Source organism: Microtus ochrogaster, chromosome 17 (genome assembly GCF_000317375.1).
Source record: "Microtus ochrogaster isolate Prairie Vole_2 chromosome 17, MicOch1.0, whole genome shotgun sequence".
NCBI classification, from domain to species: Eukaryota; Metazoa; Chordata; class Mammalia; order Rodentia; family Cricetidae; genus Microtus; species Microtus ochrogaster.
In genome coordinates, this window is record NC_022019.1 from 32901382 (window position 1) to 32922551 (window position 21170).

The window sequence follows — 21170 nt, forward strand, 5'->3', positions numbered from 1 at the left end:
TGTGTGTATGTATGTGTGACATGGTGGTCTGTGTGTATGTATGTGTGACGTGGTGGTCTGTGTGTACGTATGTGTGGCATGGTGGTCTGTGTGTACGTATGTGTGACATGGTGGTCTTTATAGACGGTCATAGGTTCTAGAGGGGATGATATGGATATGGGAGGAACTGAGAGGGTGGCTGGAAATTATGGAACTACAACACAAGTATGTATGAAATTCTCAAAAGATTAAAAAATGTAACCCAAGGAAAGTTACAGATTATAACATTCATAAGAAGATGAGAGATCACGTCTGAAGATAGTGTTTTGAGTGGAATCATGAGACTTACACAGAATGTTTATATATGTCACATAGTGCTTATATATAATAGACGTGTATACATTTTACAGCCCTCTCTTCAGTATGGTTAAGCAATCCCACAGTAGCACTGGGGTGACAGAACCCCCAGTCATCAAATCCCCTGACAGCCCTAGTCATCCAGAACCAGTGTGCCACCACGTTCACAGACGCGATCTATCCCTAGAACTACCCAAGGGTAAGGTAGAGGCAACGTGGCCACTGACTGGGACAAGAAAAGAAGGGGAAATAGGGTCCTGGACTTTACCCGTTCAGCTGTGGTGGGCCTTTCCTCTGTAGTGTGCACAGATAGTGTTTGGAAGGTGTAAATTCGGAGTGTGTTATGGTTGTGTATGTTAAAGCGTGTGCCATGGCGGTTTCACTTCTGGAAGAGCAGCCGGTGCTCTTAGCCTCTGAGCCATCTCTCTAGCCCCTAAGCAGGGTCTTTTTTTGTTAATAAAATTTAGACATTCTTACTACTCAAGGACAATAAAGCCCTAGTGTTAGGAGAAGACTAACACAGCCCTGAAAGACTGGCTTCTCTCCCCAGCCCCTCCTCACGACAGGTTTTCAGGAGAGCGGTAGATATCCCCAGCCCTACGTGCACACACGTTCTGTGCATGGCCCTGGGATGCATAGCGAAGGAAGTTCTGCGCCCAGCACTCTGGTTACAACACCCATGAATTACGTACGGTGAAGCTGAAAGGGCCCATTCTCTCCTGTCCTGAATTCGGGGACTCCCTGAAACCCAATCCGATGTGTGTTTAATGAGTGTTCTGAACACCGAGGCTCAGTGCCGTGGGGAACAAGGAGACAGTGTGTCCTTGCAGGCGGCGTGGCCACCCGAGAGCCTCCTTAAGGGGGAGAAAGGCAGCGTTTGTGTGCAGACTAATGGGCAGACCTAAACATCTAGCTACATCCGTCCAATGACAGCTTTGTCCCAGCTCCCCGGAGCTGAGGTGTGAAGTCTTATTTCCTGTCTCTAGTGATCACACTCTTTCCTGCCCTGGGCACCAGACAGCTCTTTGATTCCTGAGTTATCTGTAGTCTTTTGTTCCTCCGTGGCATTGTGGCCATCACCTTAGTATACTGAGTTCTGGGTGCTCAGGGTCCCCGGCCCTGTGGCAGAGTAGCTTGGCTCGCGTGAGTGCAGCCGTGGCATGACGACCTCCGTGCCGAAATGGCCCACATGATGATGACCTCCGTGCCGAAATGGCCCACGTGTGACACGTAGATGAGGTCCACCTAGGGATCCCCGCAGATGTTAAGTGTCCGATTACATAGGCATCGCTGCAAATGTTCCCTGAAGTGGAAACTTCAGCCAAGGCCTGTGACTGTTTCTACTCCATAGCTACACACCACATAAAACACCTTCTCCATTACGGACTGCCAGCCATGATGGCGGTCCCAGGGGATTATGATGGAGCTGAAGGATCCCTGGTGCCCTGTGACAGGAGAGCCGTGACACTTCCCTCGTGGTCTGTGGTCATGCCGGTGTAAACCAACCACTGACTTGCAGAGTTAGGAAAGTACAGCTCGGGAATTCTGTACAGGGCATAGCAATAGTGATAAGAGACATGGTAGTGTGTTTATACTGTGTGCACTTGGCAGTGGGCTGTACCAAATACATACAACTGTACAGCATCTGCTGAAGTATTCATAGTGTGGGTGTGTCGTGGGGCATGTCATAGGCTGGGGAAGTGCACTCTGTGGTGTTTTGTGACCATGTCAGAACCACCAAGACATGCTCTGGGGACTTCTCATCCAGCAGTCAGTGTAGCTGAGCTTTCCAGAATTCCCACACCAGCTTGGACCTTGAGAATTACCTTCACACGTCTTTTCAGCTTTGAGACCAGCCTTGCTCCTCCACTCTGCGATGCCCCCTCTGGGAATTCCTCTCTGATGTGTCTCCTTTCCTGCTAGCTGATTTCCATTCTCCGTGGCCTTTGGCGTGGAGCTCAGGTTCAGAACTCCTAGGTGTTGCCCAACCCTGAGCTCTGACGTCTAGTGCTTGGCCTGGTTCCTGTTCTCTCCTGCTGGGCGGTCTGGTTTTACCTTCTGACTCTCAGGAGATTTTATTTCTGCCTTGCCTTGTTTAGTCCTGAGAGCTCTTTCATGATCACCAGCCATCCACCCTCCTTTACAGCCTTCCGGGTTTCACTGTTGTTGGTGTTCAGGAACCTGTAGGGTCTCAGGCTTGTGAGCGCGCATGCTTTGAAGAGAACTTCCAAGTCCCAAGCTACCAGACACGCAGCATCCTCCGTTGCCAGCATTGGGCATTCTTCCTCCTCTGACTGCTCCTGACTCCAGGCTCCCCTCCTCCTCTCCTCTGTAATTAGATTTCTGCTTGCTTCTCTGTCATCTCCCAGAATTCCGAAGACATCTCTCACCTGATGTCCCCCTCTCATTTTCTTCTAAGAACTTGCTCCTTTTTTTAAATTTAAAAATTTTTTTTTCTTTTTATTCTTCTACTGTCATTTTAGCAGGGTGTCTGGAAACAGTTGAGACACGTTGCATGTGTTCATTTTGCTATATTTAGCCCCAAGTCTGACGTTTCCCCCTAGTTTGCTTTAAGCCCAGGCTGCCAGTGGCCTTGTGCTAATCCTTCTAGGAACAGGCAAAAAACCATGGGCATTTACACAGAGATCCAGATTCTTGTGGAATTTCTCAGTCTGTGTCCTCCTTGGCTTGCACTTCAAGGATAGCTGGTCTCTGGAGCTGGGGGCTGTTGGAGCAGGAGCATAGGAAGGGCCCAGCTGAATTAATGGGCGTCCTGAGAACAGAGCTGAGAGATGCCGAGACCCAGTGTGAATCTTTCACAAGAGATGATGAAATAGATCTTGAACTGTGGAATATGGTTTACATACAGAATAATGGCAGTAAAGGGGTAGGGGCTTTTTAGCCATGAGAAAAATAAATCACCTCCTGTAGTTAGCTTGTGTGCTAGGTGTACTTGAACTTGAGGTGTAGGACTTGTGAAGGCTGGAATTTTCCCCAGTCTGCCTATCCAGGCATTATCTCCTTGTCACCTCCTAAAGGGACAGTACCAAACGTGCACTGTCTGTTCTCATGTGGCTGAGAACCAGGCCCTAAAGTGGCTGTTCATGTATTAGGACCAGAAGGCAGAACACTAGACACGGGATAGCATGCTAACGACAGTCTACCGGAGTACCATCAGGACCTGTTTGCTCTGAGAAGCTGCACACCGTCCTTCCCAGCATTGACCATGATAACTCGGCACCTGTGCCCCTGCCTGTGTAATGCATACTGTAAGGACAACTTCAGGTGCCGTTCCTTGGGTGCTGCCCACCCTATTTTTAGAAACAGTCTCTCAGTGGCCTGGAACTTAGCAAGTAGCACTTACCGCCCAATCTAATTTACCTGATTATTTGTTTATACCAGGGACTTAGAGGAAATCATTTTCCTATTCATAGCATAATGGCCACACTTGACCTCACTCCCTTAGAATATCTCAGCCTTCTCCAGCTATAGTGCTTATTAATAGCTCTGTTTACCCATTCAGAGATGGTCCAAGAAAGAAGACTGTGAGAATGTTAAGAAAATCCATGGGGCGTTGTAGTGCCCTATGGTCAGACTGGTAGACGGTGGAATACGGGACTTAGAACAGTATTCTCAACGGTTCTGTTGCTAGGAAGACTGGCAAGGCTTTAGAGAGAGAAGCCATTTCTTTCTGTTGGGTAAGTGTGTGTGTGTGTGTGTGCCCTGGTTGCCATGGTTACACTAAACCCTCAAAAGAGGAGGGGGGGAACACTCCCGTAGATGGCTTTCCAAAACCTGAGCAGATGGAAATTTTGTAAGCCTGGTCAGATGCTACGTTTGTAGATTTCTGTCTGTGAGAGAATTCCCGAAAGCTTTCTCCAGTAGGAGATTCATTCATTCAGTCCTTTAGGGAGGTGAGGAAAAGAGAGGCTGTGCCCCTCATCTGCAAAGCTGCAGCTTTAGTCTTTCGGGGGAGCAGAAGAGTCCTTGCATGAAAGTGTACGGATAACCTGAGAACACAAGAGCTGGGGGGTGGGGGGAGAGGTGCAGTATTCATGCCCTCGGTCCTGAGGTTCTGTTTGCTAGACCGTGTCTGTGAATATTTGCACCATTTAGGATTCAGGGATTGCTTCCCAAGCCTGTGAACGCCCCACTAATGTGATTTGATAGGGCCCAATGAAAGTCCAATTTAAAATGGAGAAGGCAACGGGCACCACAGTGTGGAGTCCGCCAACTTGTTTGTGCGCTAGATTAAAATTCAAATGCTCTTGGAGCTTAATTAAGAGTAGCCAATAAGAAAAAAAATGAAAGAGATTTGATTATGTGGTTTCATTTATTGCCAATTTGTTCTCCAGAATGAAACATCATAGTTACGCTTTGACCTCTCATAAGGGAAATACTTCTAGAATATTTTATCAGGACTACTGGAATATGGGGTTGGCTGGATTCAGATTTCTATAGGCCATGGGAACCTTAGTGATCTGCAAAAGTACAGCCTTATGGGGATATTTGAGGAAACACCCATAGGGGTCTGGAGAGTTGGCTCAGCTGCTCTTAGAGGAGACCTGGGTTCAATTTCTAACACCCACATGGTGGCCTGCAGCCATCTGTAATTCCAGCTATCGGGGATCTGATGCCCTCTTCTGGCTTCCAAGGGCACCTGGCTTACACATGTGCACAAGCATACATGCAAGCAAAACACTCATATACATAAAATAAAAATTAAAAAAAAAATGTCGCCAGGTGGTGGTGGTATACTCCTTTAATTCCAGCACTCAGGAGACAGAGACAGGTGGATCTCTGTGAGTTTGAGGCCAACTTGGTTTATAAAGCAAGTTCCAGGACAGCCAGAGCTGTTACACAGAGAAACCCCATCTGGAAAAACCAGTCGATAGGTAGGTAGGTAAGCTGGTCGATAGGTGGGTAGATAGATGGATGGATGGACGGATGGATGGATGATGGATGGACAGACAGATAAAATCTCCGTAGCAGGCCACTGTCATATTAAATCCCTATTGTCATACATAGATATGTCACCTGATAACAAGGCCACTCTTAGAAAATGTTTTTCTAGATGTTTCATCACTGTCTTTGTGTTTTGCCTTCTTAAATGATGCTGCTGCCACCACCACCACCACCCCACCCCCCACCCCCGCCCCAACAACAGTACCTTATCTGTTTATTTAGAAACAGAGTCTCAAGTAGCCCAGGCTGTCTTCCCACTCCCTGTGTTGTTGAAGGTGACCTTGAACTTGGGAGGTAGGGGCGAAAATGTCCTAAGTGCTGGAATCCCAGGCACACACCTGTTTTATACAGGTTGGGAATTAAATGGGGGTGGGGGCTAATTGCATGCTAGCCAAGCCATTTGCCCACCGCTCAGCTTAGACTGTTTACAGGTGTGCACACGTGTGTGCTTGCATGTGCGTGTGTATGGAGAGCAGGGACTGATGTTGGGTTTCTAATACTCTCAGTCTCTCACTGAACCTGGAGCTCACACTTGACTAGAGGCCATGGCCAGCGAGCTTGGAGGATTCCTCTGTCTTTGTTCCTCCAGCGGCACGGCAATAGGGCGCAGACATGACATCATGGCCAGCTTCTGTGTAGGTTCTGGGGTGCCAGCTCAGGCCCTTGCACCTGTGTGGCAGGTGCTATATAGACTGACCCTTCTCCCCAATATGGCTGGCTTTCTCTCTCTCTCTCTCTCTCTCTCTCTCTCTCTCTCTCTCTCTCTCTCTCTCTCTTTCTCTTTATTTCCCCCCTCTCACCTCTCTCTTTCAATGGGCATTTTAGGCTGTAGTGGCCTGATACCCACTGGAATCAACATTGATGGTGAGTTCCTGGAAGACATCAGGGTATCATTTACCTGTGAATTCACGGGGGATTCAGGATGCTTCCTGGTCATCCATCCTCAGTGGATCTCAGGGACCAGAAAGCAGTCACTTGGGCTTTGAGTCGGCAGCTCCAGGACCACAGAAGAGGCATGTGTGTAAATAGGCACAAAAAAGTAAATTTTCAGAATATTTTAAGAAATGAGATCCAGGCACTGGAGATGACTCAGTGGTTAATAGCTCTGTGCTTCCAGAGGTCCTGAGTTCAATTCCCAGCAACCACATGGTGGCTCACAGCCATCTGTAATGGGATCTGGCGCCCTCTTCTGTCCTACAGGCATGCATGCAGGTAGAGCACTCATGTACATAAATAAGTGAACCTTAAAAAAGGAATGCGATCCACTGTTAACTACGACCCACACCGCAGGCAGGCAGTCCCTTCTGCTGCTGCTCTGTGACAGCGCGCAGGTAGCATTTGCAAGGCTGAGGTAGCCTGGGGTTGAGCAGGAAGTTAGCCGTGACCCTGGACACCTGTACTGACTCATGAAGGCCTCAGTGTCAATGGAAGCTCCCCATCTCTCTATGACGAGTATTAGTCTAATACCCTTGTCTGTAGAAACATCCACTGTATCCTGACTTCTCTCTGCTTGTATTTAAATTTCTAGTGTTGAACTGTGACGTCTCATTTCTCAGAGTCTGTAAATCTAGTTGAGGTTATCAGATTCCCTTAGTTCCAGGAATTCTTGGGGAAATATGAGTGCCCGCCAGCTGGGCAGATAATTGGCAAATCCTTTTTTTTTTTTTAAAAAAAAAAAAAAACAGACAGTGTTGGAGGTTGTGAAACTCTACACTGTACAATATAGTAATTCTTCCACAACGTTTTACTCCTGGGCCCATTTTAAAAATGTTTTTTGTTAAAAGTCTCCGGCTTTTGCTGAAGTTACTGAAGGAAAGAAGGTTCTAGAAGATGTGACTGTCCATAAGCTAATCATGTGGCTTCTTGTATTCTGGTGTGAGAAGTGAACCTAGAATGAAGGGTTGGTGTAAGCAGGTCACTGTCTGCATCCGTCAGCCTGACTGGGAATGACTGTGTGCACGTAGCATGTCAGAGGCAGCAGATGACAGCACATGGTGACAGAAAGCAGGGTTGGTGACCCGTAGCCCGCCGTCCTCTCTCACGTCTCTCTCTTTGGAGAAATGTGCTTGGGAATGCATGTCATAGGGAAGAAGGGGATCTCTGGTGGCCACGTCTTACTCCTGCCAGCTGTGCATGTGGAATGGCCGGACCATGACCCGTGACATTCCACAGAGGATGTTGTGCTGCCGCACGTAGCTGTGGGTATCTTCTAGATTGCCGTGACGGCAACTACGGGGCCGTAAAGAGGCGTCTGTTAGAGCAATGGAAGTGTGATGCCCCACACTGAGCCATCTTTATTGGCCCCGGTGGCCCTGTGAGGACAGGCTAATGGGCACGCCGTCACGGTACCTGTCAGCTCCCAGCCCTCGCTGTCATTCAGCATCTCGAGTTAGACGGCTCCTAAACTGTTGTGTGTGTGTGTGTTGGAACCAGCGATCTCGTCACACCTGCCCGCTGAGGTTTGGCGTGTGTGGTAGGACTTGATCCATCTTACCAGCAAGGTCTTAGGAGTCCATGGAGTTACAAAGAGAAACCGAGGCATGGTTCTAAGTTGGGGTGTTCTCCATGTCACCCCCTTCTCTCCTGTTGTGCAGACCTGAGAGCTGAACTCAGGTCGGTTGCCAGGCTTGGCGGCAAGCTCTTTTACCTGCTGAGCCGTCTCCCCTGCCCTAGGGTAACAATTGCACGGGGCAGGTAAAGAAACTGAGATCCCTGCTCTGTGTGCAGCAAACCCAGTACTGTTCTCAGAAACAGACTCCAGGCATGTTCTTCTATGTCTGCTGTCCCAGCTCTCAGGAGGCTAAGGCAGAAGGACAGTGTGTTCAAGACCAGGCTGGCCACACAGCGGCACTCAGTCACAGCATCACACAGCAACACACAGGAGCACACAGCGGCACACAGCAACACACAGTAACACAGCGGCACACTCCTTCTAGAAACTGAAGCAGTTTGTTACTAGAAAAGGAGAGATGCTGTGGCTGGGGTTGAGGTCGGGGAAATCGCTTTATCTTGGTCCGGACTCAGCAAGAACACAGACACAGACGTGGCACCCAGGATTCACGGGGTGGATGGTGGCGAGTCCTGCGTGCCCCTTGTGAGCCCCGCTGATGCGGGAACTGGGAGCAGTGTGGTCTGTGTGCCTGGCCACACGCAGAGAGGCCATCTCTAACACCGCTTCTTTCTGTCCATAGCAACGAGCTCCCGGGAAGGTGCTGCTGGACGCCGTGTGCAACCACCTCAATCTCGTGGAGGGCGACTACTTCGGCCTGGAGTTCCCTGACCACAAAAAGATCATGGTAGGAGACACCGGGGACGCCAGCTGAACATCCCCACCTGCCCACTGTTCAGGGGTGGGGAGGAATCCCTACTTCTCTGGCCATGCAGAAGGAAGTAGAAGGAAAACTCCCAGAAAGCACTGGTTGTATTTTAAATATATATTTGATCAAATGTCCAAACTACGTGTAAAGGTAATTTGTGCCTCTGCCAGCAGTGTCTGAGGCTGGAAACCGCCTCCCTCTGCCCTGCCTTCCTCTCCCAAAGGGGTCACGACCCACAGGTACTTGGGTGGTTTTTTGGCCTGCATGCATATGTTTACAATGTGGATGCAATGCTTGTGGAGGCCAGAAGAGGGCGTTGGATCCCCTGGTACTAGAGTGACAGTTATGAGCAGCCATGTGGGTGCTGAGAATCAAACCCAGGTCTCCTGGGAAACCAGCCAGTGTTCCTCGCCGCTGAACCCCCCTCCTCCCGCCCCCCACATTGTTCTAGCTCCTCCGTAGTTTACAGAGGAGATCTAATCAACTGGGAGGAATACGTCTTAAGATGTATTTTATCTATGTTTGTATCCAAGGCATTGTCGTTTAATATATAACTCATCTCAGTAACTATGAATAAGTTATTCTCATATTGTCATTTTTGCCATACCCAGTTGTCAAATCCTACCTGTGTGTTTGATGCCAGCTCCTGTGGGTCCCTCCTGTCTGTGACTGCAGTGCTCAGGGGCTGTGACTATGAATTTCCAGGGCCGTGCCAGGTTGCTGGCTTGGGCAGCTGCTGGTGCATTTGAGGCAGCGTGGGGCACGATTTGATTCCTGGATGTGGAAGGCCACTGCATCTAACTGCAGTCGGAGAGTCTGGGCTCAGGACAGCCATAGGGGACCTGCTGTGTTAGTGTGGCCTGGAACCTGAAGCATGGTGCGTAGGTGCTAGGATTAGGTGGGATCGTTGGAGCAGTGAGGGAAGCGGGGCTCAGAGTGGCCCAGTTTGTGGTCTAAGGAGGTTACGTGTCTGTTGGTGGAAGAGGGGAAGCCTAGCGGAGGGCTGTGTTTGGGAGATGACAGAGCTCACCAGACCTGAGCAAGGGCTCATCGGAGGTCCCACGCTGATGGGCGTGGCCCATAAGCAGGACTAGATGGTGAATTCCTTAGAGCATAGGAGTAGAAGTTTGAAGTCTAGACAACTGGTATTGTTTTAAGAATCAACCAAAACTTTGAAACAAGATCAGAGAGGTAAGAAAAGAGGCTGAGAAGGAAGGAAGACGCTGAAGGGAGAGCACAAAGTCAGAGCCGATGGTAGCTAGAGGTGACCAGACCTGGCAAAGTCAAACCCTGAGAGGAGTGTGTTCCAGGGAAAGATTGGGCAATGCGGAGGCCCTGGCTGCGGTCCTGTGCTCTGCCCACAGCCACTGGCACGTGAACCAGGAACGTAAAGTGAGGCAGGTGATGTTTCTCTGCTGATGCCACTGCCACACAACCTGCCATTAGCCCCGCCTTGTCTAAGGATTTTCATTCAATAGGCTATGCAAACTTCATTCCCAGCCCACGCTGTCTTTTTTTTTAGTCTGGACCGTAACTGTAAGCTTCCCTGGCCCGGTCCTTTCTTTGATGTGGCAAGTAGCTCCAGACCTGCTAATTCGTAAGTCCCCGTTTCCCTGACAGTTTTGTGTCTCCGCTAAGTCGTAAGCACAGAAGAAACATGAGGGGTCAGATGGTGAGAGGCCGAGTTCCCGTTCATTAGAGAGTCCAGAAAGAAGCGATTACCGCGTAGGCAGGTCGGAGCATTGCCACTGGCTGCAGCTTTGTTTCATAAGCTCATTTTATGTTAAAATAACGGCTCTCCAAACTCCCGAAGACAGCTAGCTTGTTACTCCTAACAAGCCTGCTAAGCCCAAATGCTGCATGCTCCTAATGGCTCTCCCGTCCCCAGGAGTATACAAGTCTTGTCTACCAGAGTTGCCTTTTGCGGCTGAAGTTGGCGCGGGCATGAGAGTCTGCGAGTGGCTCTACGCATGGGCTGTCAGTTCGCTAATGGCAGACCGGGCTCCAGCCGCACCCTTCCGACTCAGTGCCTTTCTGTGTAGCCATAGGAACGTCTCTATCCTAGGCTTACGGACTCCTTTAAGGGGTACTGCGGGTATTGTTAGGACTCACGATCATCCTTAAAAATGTGCACACCTACAAAAGCAGAACAAAAGGTATCGGTGATGGCTGAAAGAGACAGGGCCAACCATGAGACTCGAGGGTATAACTCAGCGGTAGCAAACACGCAGGCTGTGGGTTCGATTCCCAGACTCCCCATCCATTCAGATACCACAGTACATAACAGTATACGCGCACTTACAGTGTGCCTCAGCGTCCTGCGGCAATGGCAGACAGCATGTGACAGACAGAAGCAGCCGTCTGCACGTACCTGCTCTGAGGAGTAGTACGTCGTGCCCCGCTCCGTCTCGGGTTTATCCTCAGCATCTCTTTAGTTTTGGTATCAGAGCTCAGGTTGTGGAAGTTCTGCAGAGACACTGGTAGGAAGCTGGAGATGGACTGAAATTCTGTCATCGTTCTGTCCTGTCTCTATGTTCTGTCCTCGTCAGTGTCTGCCTAGGAGCTGATTTCGTAGAATGGTAAAAACAAGTTGTTCTCGTGAAATTGATCGGCAGCATTGAGGGGACCTTGTAAGTGAGCAACAGTGTCCGAGTGTGGTCCTGGCTGTGCCTCCATCTCTTCAGAACACTGGTGTCCTAGTGTGGTCCTGGCTGTGCCTCCATCTCTTCAGAACACTGGTGTCCTAGTGTGGTCCTGGCTGTGCCTCCATCTCTTCAGAACACTGGTGTCCGAGTGTGGTCCTGGCTGTGCCTCCATCTCTTCAGAACACTGGTGTCCGAGTGTGGTCCTGGCTGTGCCTCCATCTCTTTACCTGGATGCTGTAAGCATAACAAGCTGCTTACAGGAAATTCAAGGTCTGGGGGTCCACAGTCCTCAACAGAAGGCCGTTCACAGCTGCCTAATCCTGGGACTGCCTCCGTTAGCTTTGTGTAGTTTTCTGTGTAGGATACATGGGGAACTCTCAGCTGTTCCTCGGGGTCCCTGCCAGACTAGGTTTAGGGTTATGCCTTTTGACCCTGGGTGAGAAAGTGTCAGATTCGGGCAACTTGAATTCCTGTTGCCTCTCTTCTCGTTGTTTTAAATACTCAAGCCAAGTCCCTCCCTCCCTCCCTCCCTTTCTCCCTCACATCATATCAAACCCAGGGCCAAGCCCATGCTAAGAAGACACTCTACCACAGAATTCCACCTCCAACCCAGAACATTGTTTTTCCTAGGAAGGAAAATGAAGGCTTTCTGTAGTATAAGACGTGTTTCTTGAGGCCGTCAACAAGAAAGTGGTGATTATTAAGTTGTCAGTTGGGCTCTTGCCCTTGTAGTTTCTCAGTTAGCAGAGGTCATTGCTGTGGCCATAGTGAGTGTGCTTCCTGTTGCCTTCTGGTCCAGGCAGTTTCTGTTCCTGAAGGATCTCTCTGTAGAGCAGAGAAGTCTTTTTTATCAGCCTTTCAAAAAATAGGTTGGGTCTTTGCCTGGAGTGCTATTGATCTAAACATTAAGACCTTGTACTTTGGGTCTGAGGCTGATCAAAGGTAGTTTTTGATAACAGTGGACACAGAAGCCTGAAGTGGAGGCCTGGTGACCAGGAAGGCTCAGCAGAACTTGGCTGGTCTGATAGAAGAAAGGCCTTGATGGATCCACCTCTGCCCTGGCCACACAGAAACAGCCACAGACTCTGTGAGCAAAAGGGTGTGCCGTGTCCCAGGTGACCATCCTGTGTAGAGACAAGATGGCCAGGTCCCCAGAGCTTGTTGGTCAGCCTGCCTAGCCTGACGGCTGAGTTCTAGGCCCGTGAGAGGCTTGGTGTCAAAAGTAAGGTAGACAGTCGTCTGAGGAATGATGCCTGAGGTCTCTCTCTGGCCATCACATGTTTACTGCACAAGCACATACATGGGGAAAACCCACCTTGTTTGTGGCCACAAAAGTTTGGATGTCCTATGGCTTTTACATATCATGACATATAATTCTTCATTGAAGTTTTTCACCCCTACTTAAAACGGCCCATTTGCTCTGGAACTATACCAAAACAGGCCACGGTCCAGATTTGATGCATGCACACCCCAGTTACCAATCTCCGCTTGGTTTTATTCCTCCGGGTGGGTGTCCCATCCGTACATCACAGCAGACAAATTCAGAGACGCTCTTACCCAGGCCTTCACAATGAAGCCGGTAGCCGATCCGCCTTCTGTCTGCTCAGCCAAGCCCCGTGTCCTGAGTGTTACTTTTGCTGCCTGTCCCCAGACCTCCTCACGTTAAGAATGCCACTCCACCCATCCCAGACAGCTGGGTGGGTAACATCCATTCTTCCGGCAGTGGGTGAGCACCTGCCACCTAGAAGACCCTCAGCTCTCTCTTGGAGTCTGTCCGTGAATTGTAACTAAGACTCTTCTAAGGTAGCCTGCCAGTCTTGAGTGGCATAGTTTCTGGGTCTGATGAACTGATCTGATTTCTTAAAAGCCAATGTGGGTACTCATGGGAAAAAAACTGACATTTGCCATTTGTTTTCTGTGTCCCTTGTAGCCGGGAGAAAAGTATCGCCCATGGCAAGTGTGCTTTTGATGGTTTTTGTGTCAGAAACCGCAGTCATTTGGCATGGCAGGTGTCCCTTGCTGGATGTGCTTTATTTATGAATACTCACCGTCCCTCACCTTGCTTCTTCCCCAAGGGCTGGATCTGAGGTGAGCTGGGGGCCCCGTGAAGAACATGCCAGGTGTATGGGTTAACAGTACAGCAGGGTGAAGGGCACCCAGAACAGGTGAGCAGGAAGAGGTGAGGAAGTGTGCCTCTGTCACCACAGCATCTGGCGCTGTCCATGCCAACAGGTAGTCAGAGGGACAGGGCAGGCCCCAGCGGTCAGGCTTTCTGTGAGCCAATATTCTATACTTCAGAATGTGCTGAGATGGCAAGCCTGTCTCATGCTGAGGCTCCCTGACACATTAAATAAGTTAGCCATAATATCCAAAAGACATCTGATGTTGGCCTCTGATCACCATGTGCACAGACATACACGTGCCCCTCTACTGTGCGTGTGTGTGTTCACATACATATGCTCACAATTACAGGATGACAAACCAGGAAGAGAGATGAACTTATATCGAATCATTAACCTTCGAAGGAAGCCTTTTATGCTCCAGACAGGACAGGCATTTGAACACACACACACACACACACACACACACACACACACACACACACACACACACACACCGGTCAGGGACCTGTGATTTTTAAATAACAGAATCTACTTCCACACAGCTCTGCTTGTTTTTGCCAGAGGCTGCCACCCCACTGTGACCTTCTGTGCTCACAGGGTCTCTTCTTAGGACTAGAGACAGACCGGATTAGGGTCTACACTAATGCCCTCAATTTAACCCAGCCAGCTTTTTAAAGGTCACGTCTCCTAATGGCAGTCCCATGCCGAGGCCCTGGGTGTTGGGCCCTGGAATGTCAGCAAACAGATGCAGCTAAGAGTTTCTACAGGTCAGTTCAACATGGCTTCCCAGCCCATCTTCCCTGGCTTGCCTATATTTCAGTCAGTTCTCAGTCTCTATCCTATTCTGTTTCGTCTCTAAGGTTCCTTTCCCACTTTAGAGAGTGTGCAATGAATGCATAGACTGTGTTAGGAAGTGATTTCACACTCAAGTGTCAAGGGGGGGAGGGAGAGGGCAGGGGAGGTGGGGGGGATGGGAGGGGAGGTGGGGGTGAGGTAGTGGAGTAAGGGATGGGGGAGGGAAGATGGGGGAGGGGAGGGGAGGCGCATCACCATCCTGGCACTGTCTTTCTGGGCATCAGGAGTAGTTTGGGTTCTTACACAGCCTGGATAAACTAAAGCAGCAGGACCTCAGATCTCAACAAGCAAAGATGTTCAACTCCGTAAGTTCCTCCTTGAGCCCCACAGGCTGGTTGGAGCCACATGCCCAGGAGACAGCAGGACTGATTTCAGAGAGGTCAGAGAATTCCAGGCTTCCACCTCCAGAGACCCACTCACTGGCAGCGCAGTTGGCTCCGCTTTGGATGGGCTCCTGGGACCAAACCGAGCCAAACCGAGCATGTGGCTTTACAGCATACAGGTCTGTGAACATGAGCTCCGTGTGAGTTAAGCGGGCTTGAGCTGAGGAGCAAGGCATCAATCATACCCCAGCTGAGCTGAGCCAGGGGCGAGGTCCCGGCCAACCAAGCAAGCAACGGCTGAGGGGGATGGGCTTTGCTTTGGTGGAGAGTGCCCAGAACATCCAACTGTTCCACGCTCATTCAATCACTGAGGCGCAGGTCCTGCATCACAGGTGTGATGGTTTGAAAGAAAATGGCCCCACAGGCTCATAGGAAGTAGCACTATTAGGAGGTGTGGTTTTGTTGGAGGAAGTATGTCACTGGGGGCGGGATTTGAGGTTTCAGATGTTCAAGCTAGGCTCAGAGTCTCACAGTCTCTCCTGCTGCCTGGGGATCAAGATGTAGAACTCTCAGCTCCTTCTCTAGCACCATAAATGCCTGCACGCCACCGTGCTTCCCGCCATGGCAATAATAGACTAAACCTCTGAACTGTAAATCAGCCGGATTAAATGTTTTCCCTTATAAAAGATGGCTGTTGTCATGGTGTCTCTTCACAGCAGTAGAAACCCTAAGACAGTAGGCGAGCCCATCTCCCTCAGCTGTTGCTTGCTCTGCTGGCCGGGCGCCTCGCCCCTGGCTCAGCTCAGCTGGGGTATGATTGATGCCTTGGGGTGCCGTCACCGCAGGGCTCCTCAGCTCAAGCCCGCTTAACTCACACGGAGCTCATGTTCGCAGACCTGTATGCTGTAAAGCCACATGCTCAGTTTGGCTCAAACCACCATGTGAATTTGATGCTTCCAGAGAAATGCCAAAAACAGAGGGAGGGATGTTTAAAAACAATTCATAAAATTGGAGACTCTGTTGCCAGCACGTGGTAGCTCTGCCCTTTGCAGAAGTCTGGTAGGCGAGTTCTCTGAGCGTCAGCAGCAAGAGAGCTCTTGGTGACAGGGACTGAGGGTCACAGGGTTCACAGAAGGGTCCCAGAAAAGCCCTCTCTCTCACACTGTGGCTGTTGGGAGCCTTGGGTCCTCTGACGTCGTAGGGAAGCAGAGTGACACATAGATTAGCAATGCCACCTCCCTGGGTCTGCCTTCGTTGCGTTTTCCTCTCTTACGGCATGGAAAACATTCTTTCTGGTCCGTGCCAGTGTCTCCTCGCACTCGCTGGCTCCCAGCTCATCTTGTCTGTCTGTCCAACCCCTCATCCGAGCAAGTCTTACCTGAGTGTTTTCTGAGTTACAAACTGCAGGTCACCCTCCCTCCATTCCCTCCCTCTCAGCAGAGACACTCAGGAATGCTCACACCCCTTCACTGCCCACTGACCTTCCAGGCCACTGCTGAACTGAGAGTCTCCCACGTGGACTGGCAAACGCCTCTGGCTTGACAGCTGCGTGTTTATCCTTCTGAACACACTGCCGTTCCCTGGTACACAAGATCTGCTACTCCTGACTACCCCATGAGTGTTTCCATGTCTGCAGAATTCGTGTGTCACAAGCCTAAGCCACAAGTCGACAGTGTTAGGAGCCAGGGCATTTGCAAGGTGATTGGATCACACGGGCAGAGCCCCTTGTGGATGGTATAGGGTCCATTTAAGAGAGGTCAGAGGAGTCTGGTGTTAGTGACTCACGCCTTTAATCCTAGCACTCAGAAGGCAGAGGTCTGAGCTCAAGACCAGCCTGGTCAGCAGATCGAGTTCCAGGCCTAACAAAGCTACAAGGTAATATCACAGAAAAAAAAAAAAAACCTCAGAAAGAGATCGAGCATGAGGGAGGACCACGGTAATATCCCACCTCAGAAAGATGGAGCATGAGGGAGGATGGAGCGTGAGGGAGGACCAAGGGCGCTGGACTGTTTCACCCTTTCTTCCATGTGAGCGTACAACTGAAAGATGCCTTGAACCAGGACCTGGGCCTTCTCTGGGACTTTCAGACCCTAGGATTAGAGATATCAGTTCCTGTTGTTTATAAGCCGACCAGCCTGTGACATTTTGTTACAGCAGCCCCAGGTGGCTTAAGACAGGTCTTAAAGTGTTCACCCGTGTGTGTCGTGTCGCTGTCAGGGCTCAACAGGTGTAGAGTCAACACAGAACAAATCCCAAATGAGAAATGACTTGTCAGCCTCTCCTGAACTCTAGACACACCCACCCTCCCATTCCCCACCCCTTCTCAGCTGATCTAGGACATCTCTCGGTCCTTCAGTCCCTTGGTGTCGTTCTGATCGTTGTCTTTTCCTTTACCTGTCATCTGCAGCTTATCAACAAGTCCCGTTGGTTCTTAGATAAGGACACTGCTGGCCTGCCTGCCTGGTGGAACAGGGACCAGATGCCCTCCTTTCTCTCAGTCTCACATCTGCGATCACAGCCTTGTTCTCTCGTGTGCCTACCTGAGGCTGAGTAGTGGAAGCTGGCGAGACCCCGAAGTGAGACTGTCTCAAACAAACAAAAATAATCAAGACCATAATTCTTAGTGCCTACCTGCTAATACATCATGCACCTTATTCCATTTACTTGCTTTAGTTAGGCTATTGTAAAAAAAAAATTTCATTCATAAAAATGTTAAAATTACACTCAGGAGGCAGAGGCAGGCGGATCTCTGTGAGTTCGAGACCAGCCTGGTCTACAGAGCTAGTTCCAGGACAGGCTCCAAAGCCACAGCGAAACCCTGTCTCAAAAAACCAAAACAAAAAAAAAAAGTTAAAATTAGCACTCTCTAGGTATGCATTTCTGTGTACATAAATTTATATATTTTTTATATATTTTTATATATACCTAATAATAGGTATGCACAGTTTCCAGAAGTGGAGGACTCAACAGAGGAAGGTTCGAATGGTCACCTTCTGGAACAGCTCAGTACATACGTACACACACACACACGTACACACACACACACACACACACACACATCCACCCGGCCATAAGAGTAAGGGATGCCCCCTGTGCCCTGGCTATCCTCCGTGGCCACTGCGCATACAGACACATATACACGCATGGGCACGCACACACACGGTTAGCACATGTGTGTATCTAGTTGCGTGAATTTCATTGTTTCGGTTTGCATTTCTAGCACAAATCGTTCCCTAAAGTCAGCATTTTCTTCTTTGCCTTTGAAATTTTCTCTTTGCAAATATCTGTCATTCTTGACGTGGCTTGCTCCGCGCGACTCCCTTCTCTAGCCTTTCCTCTCACCATGAGGGCGTTAACCTTGTTTCTATTCGATGTGCAACGAGAATCCCTGTCAGTTCAAGGAGAGCTTTTTAAAAAGAATCCATAAAACGGACTTGTGTGCTTAACTTAGGTTTTATTAACGCAGCCAGCTGTTTTTTTCTGATTTGAACTTTATACAGGGAGCGGGCATGTGGGCAAAAGAGGGCTAGGACTTGGGGGTGGGTGAACCCAGCTCAGTCTGCCTCTGAGTTCTGGTTGGGGCTCCTGGGACACATTCTGCACCACACACAGCTTGGGTTTCTCTCCTGGATATCAGGAATCCCATTGGCTTGTTTGGCGAAGTTTCGGGAACATGCGAGGTATGATAGTCTCTAAGTGCTTACTCCTCTTCTCTTGTCCCTCAAGGATTTCCTATCCTGTGTATATGTATCCATGTATGGATTTCATTTCTCAAAGAAGTGTGCCTGTTAGACTCGGCTAGGAACATGGATCACTCATTATCACTCACTCGTTAATATTTTCTCAACGGGAAATACAAAAAAGCACAACTAAGAGTAGGAAATGTCTTCGTTTTCTAAAATCTTTATTTTTATTAGGCTTTTCCGTTTGTGTAGGTGTGTGTGTGTACATGTTGGTATGTGCACAGGAGTGGAGATGCCCATAGAGGCTCAGAATATCAGAGCCCCTGGAGCTGGAGTTGCAGATGGTCGTGAGCTGTCTGACATGGGTGCCGGGCACTGTACTTGGGTCCTCTGAGCTCTTAGCTGCTGAGCATCTCAGCAGCCCCAAAACTTTCTTAGTTTTTAGTGTTTTAACTTCTTTGCACTGCCCTGAGCCTCCTATCTACTAAGCGGGCTGCTGTGGAAGGCACTGTCTATCCCTGTTAGCTATTCACCTGAACTTAGAGAAGGGTGTTTTTATATATATATGTTCTATGTGTTTGTATGTGTATTCTATATGTGTTTTGCCTACATGTATTAGTGTACCACATCCATGTATTACACACACAGATCAGTAGAGGGTTTCGGGTCCCCTAGAGCTGGAGTTACTGGCTGTTGTGAACTGCCATGTGGGTGTTGGTTGAACCTAAGTCCTACAGAAGAACAGTCAGTGCTCTTAACCTCTGCCACTCCCCATACCCTCAAAACGGTTTTAATTGTCAGATTCAGGCATAGATTCTGCAGATTATACAAAAGAAGCTAGCAGAGACTGGAATGACGGTCCTCTTCCAGAGGACCTGGGTTCGGTATCCAGCAGACACACAATGGCTGTATGGCTCACAGCCATCTGTAACTTCAGTTCTAGGGCATCCGACGCCCCCTGCTGACTTCTAGAAGCACTGCGTGTATGTGGTGCATAGACATCCCTGCAGGCAGCATGCCTATACACAGAAGATAATAAAATAGAAACATTTTAAAGGAAATGGAGGGAAAACCAACCCTCACAACCTGAGATTCTCGAACGTGTCTTCATTTCAGTAGTTCTGCATGGTCTCGGATCTTTGCACTCCCACTGAAGCCTCCTTTTGCTCTTCCTCTCCTTAGGTGTGGCTGGACCTCCTGAAGCCCATTGCGAAACAGATCCGAAGTAAGTATATCCTTCATGCTCACCTCTGTGGCAGACATAAGGCCAGGTGACTCCCACGGGGGGTGTCTGCCTGTGACATGAAACACTAGAGATGTAGATTTGTCTTCCTCTTGTGACAGTCTGCCATTTTCATACATCGTACCGCTAACCCACACGTGCTAAAGTGTGGGGCGTCTGCCGTTTTCATACATCGTACTCTGTAATAAACTTGATTCGTGACTAATGCTTGCTATGAAGCCTCGGAATAATTGAGCTTGTCTGCTCTATGCTGGTTTCTGTTACTGTCGTGTTCCCCGGGGAAGGGTGGAGCCGTGTATTCATAAAACAGATTTGAGGGTTTCTAATCTCCCTCTGCAAAGCCTATGAAATCAGATGCTGGTTTTGGCTGAGGAGAAAGTGCTTAATTGTGTGTGGGGGGGGTATGTGTGTGGGGGGGTGTGTAGTGTGTGTATGTGTAAGTGTGTGGAAGTGTGGGGTTGGTATGTGTGTGAGGGGGTGTGTAGTGTGTGTGTATAGAGTGTGTGCTGTGTGTGTGGTGTGTAAGAGTGGTTTGTGTGTGTGTGAGAATGTGTGTTAATGGTGTGTGTGTGTATAGAATGTGTGGACTCTGAAGTGTGTGTTGGGGGTGGTATGCGTGTGAGGGTGTGTGTATAGAGTGTGTGATATCTGTGGTGTGAGGACTGTGTGAAGTGTGTGGTGTGTGTGAGCGGTTTGTGTGTGTTAGTGGGGTGTGAGGGTGTGTGTGTGTTAGTGGGGTGTGTGGGGTATGTAAGGGTGTGTGTCTGACTGTCAAGCAGAGCTCCATGTGAGTGCGGCATGCATGTTTGAAGAGATCAGTAGGGCCCTGAAAACACTGGGAGAGAGGAAGCTTGATTTCCCCTCTCCATCTCCCTATCGTTCTCACTGCTTTGAGATAAGCTGTGATCCTAAAGTCAGCCCAAAGGGCCCAGATCAAGTTGGTGAGACCGGAGCTGCAGGCTTTGGCTGCGCCTGAAGCTCACCCCACACCCTAACTCGCTTTCTCTGATTAGGGAAACCCCTCTGGGCCACTCTAGGCATTGCTGTGGAGGTAAAGACTGCAGCGGGGTGGGGGTGGGGAGTGCTCCTGCAGTTGGAATTGATGCTCTTCTCCAGGTATTTAAAGTAAGCAGTGACTCACGCTAAGTAACGAGAGGCTGTGTTCCCTCATGTTTCTGTGATATAAGTAGTGGAGCTGGGGGACACACTACCGAGAGCAGCCCCCACGACTGGCAGGCCCTAGAGTGTCCCCTATCTTTGTAGTGATGCGTGAGGCGCCCCCTTGTGGTGGCACAGCATCCGCAGTCGTGAGGTCATAACTGGATCCTGGCTCTGTGTGACAAAACCATCACTTGGCTTTGACATAAAGATTTTCCCAGCTTTGGGCTCCTTTGGACCTGAATGGCCCCGTGGGTGTGGAAATGGCAATGGCCTCTGTCTGACTTGTCCAACCGTGGTTGTTTTGTGCTCAGTCAGTGACTGACCGACATGAAAGGGTAGACGTCCTCCCTCCCTCTCCCTGTCCCCAGGCTGGCCGGAGACTTGCAGCTTGTGCCGCCATTCCCCTCATTTTTAGAGTTAAGTGAGGAATATTTCAAGATCCTTAGCATCGGTTTTTCTGTTTTGACTTAAATAAAAAGTGTGTACAGAGTGTGTTTCCTCTGTCTGTGCACTCCTTGC

At 49.5% G+C, this 21170-nt stretch overlaps 1 protein-coding gene across 2 annotated transcripts in view; it reads left to right on the top strand.

The window, feature by feature from the left end:
* The window catches only part of Farp1 (FERM, ARH/RhoGEF and pleckstrin domain protein 1), a 227591-nt gene that overhangs the window by 148281 nt on the left and 58140 nt on the right, over positions 1-21170 (top strand). For both annotated transcript variants that reach the window (XM_013349331.2, XM_005355684.2), the window contains exons 3-4: positions 8493-8597; positions 19430-19472. In XM_013349331.2, the coding sequence (XP_013204785.1) occupies positions 8493-8597; positions 19430-19472 (148 nt within the window). The remainder of the gene's footprint in view (positions 1-8492; positions 8598-19429; positions 19473-21170) is intronic.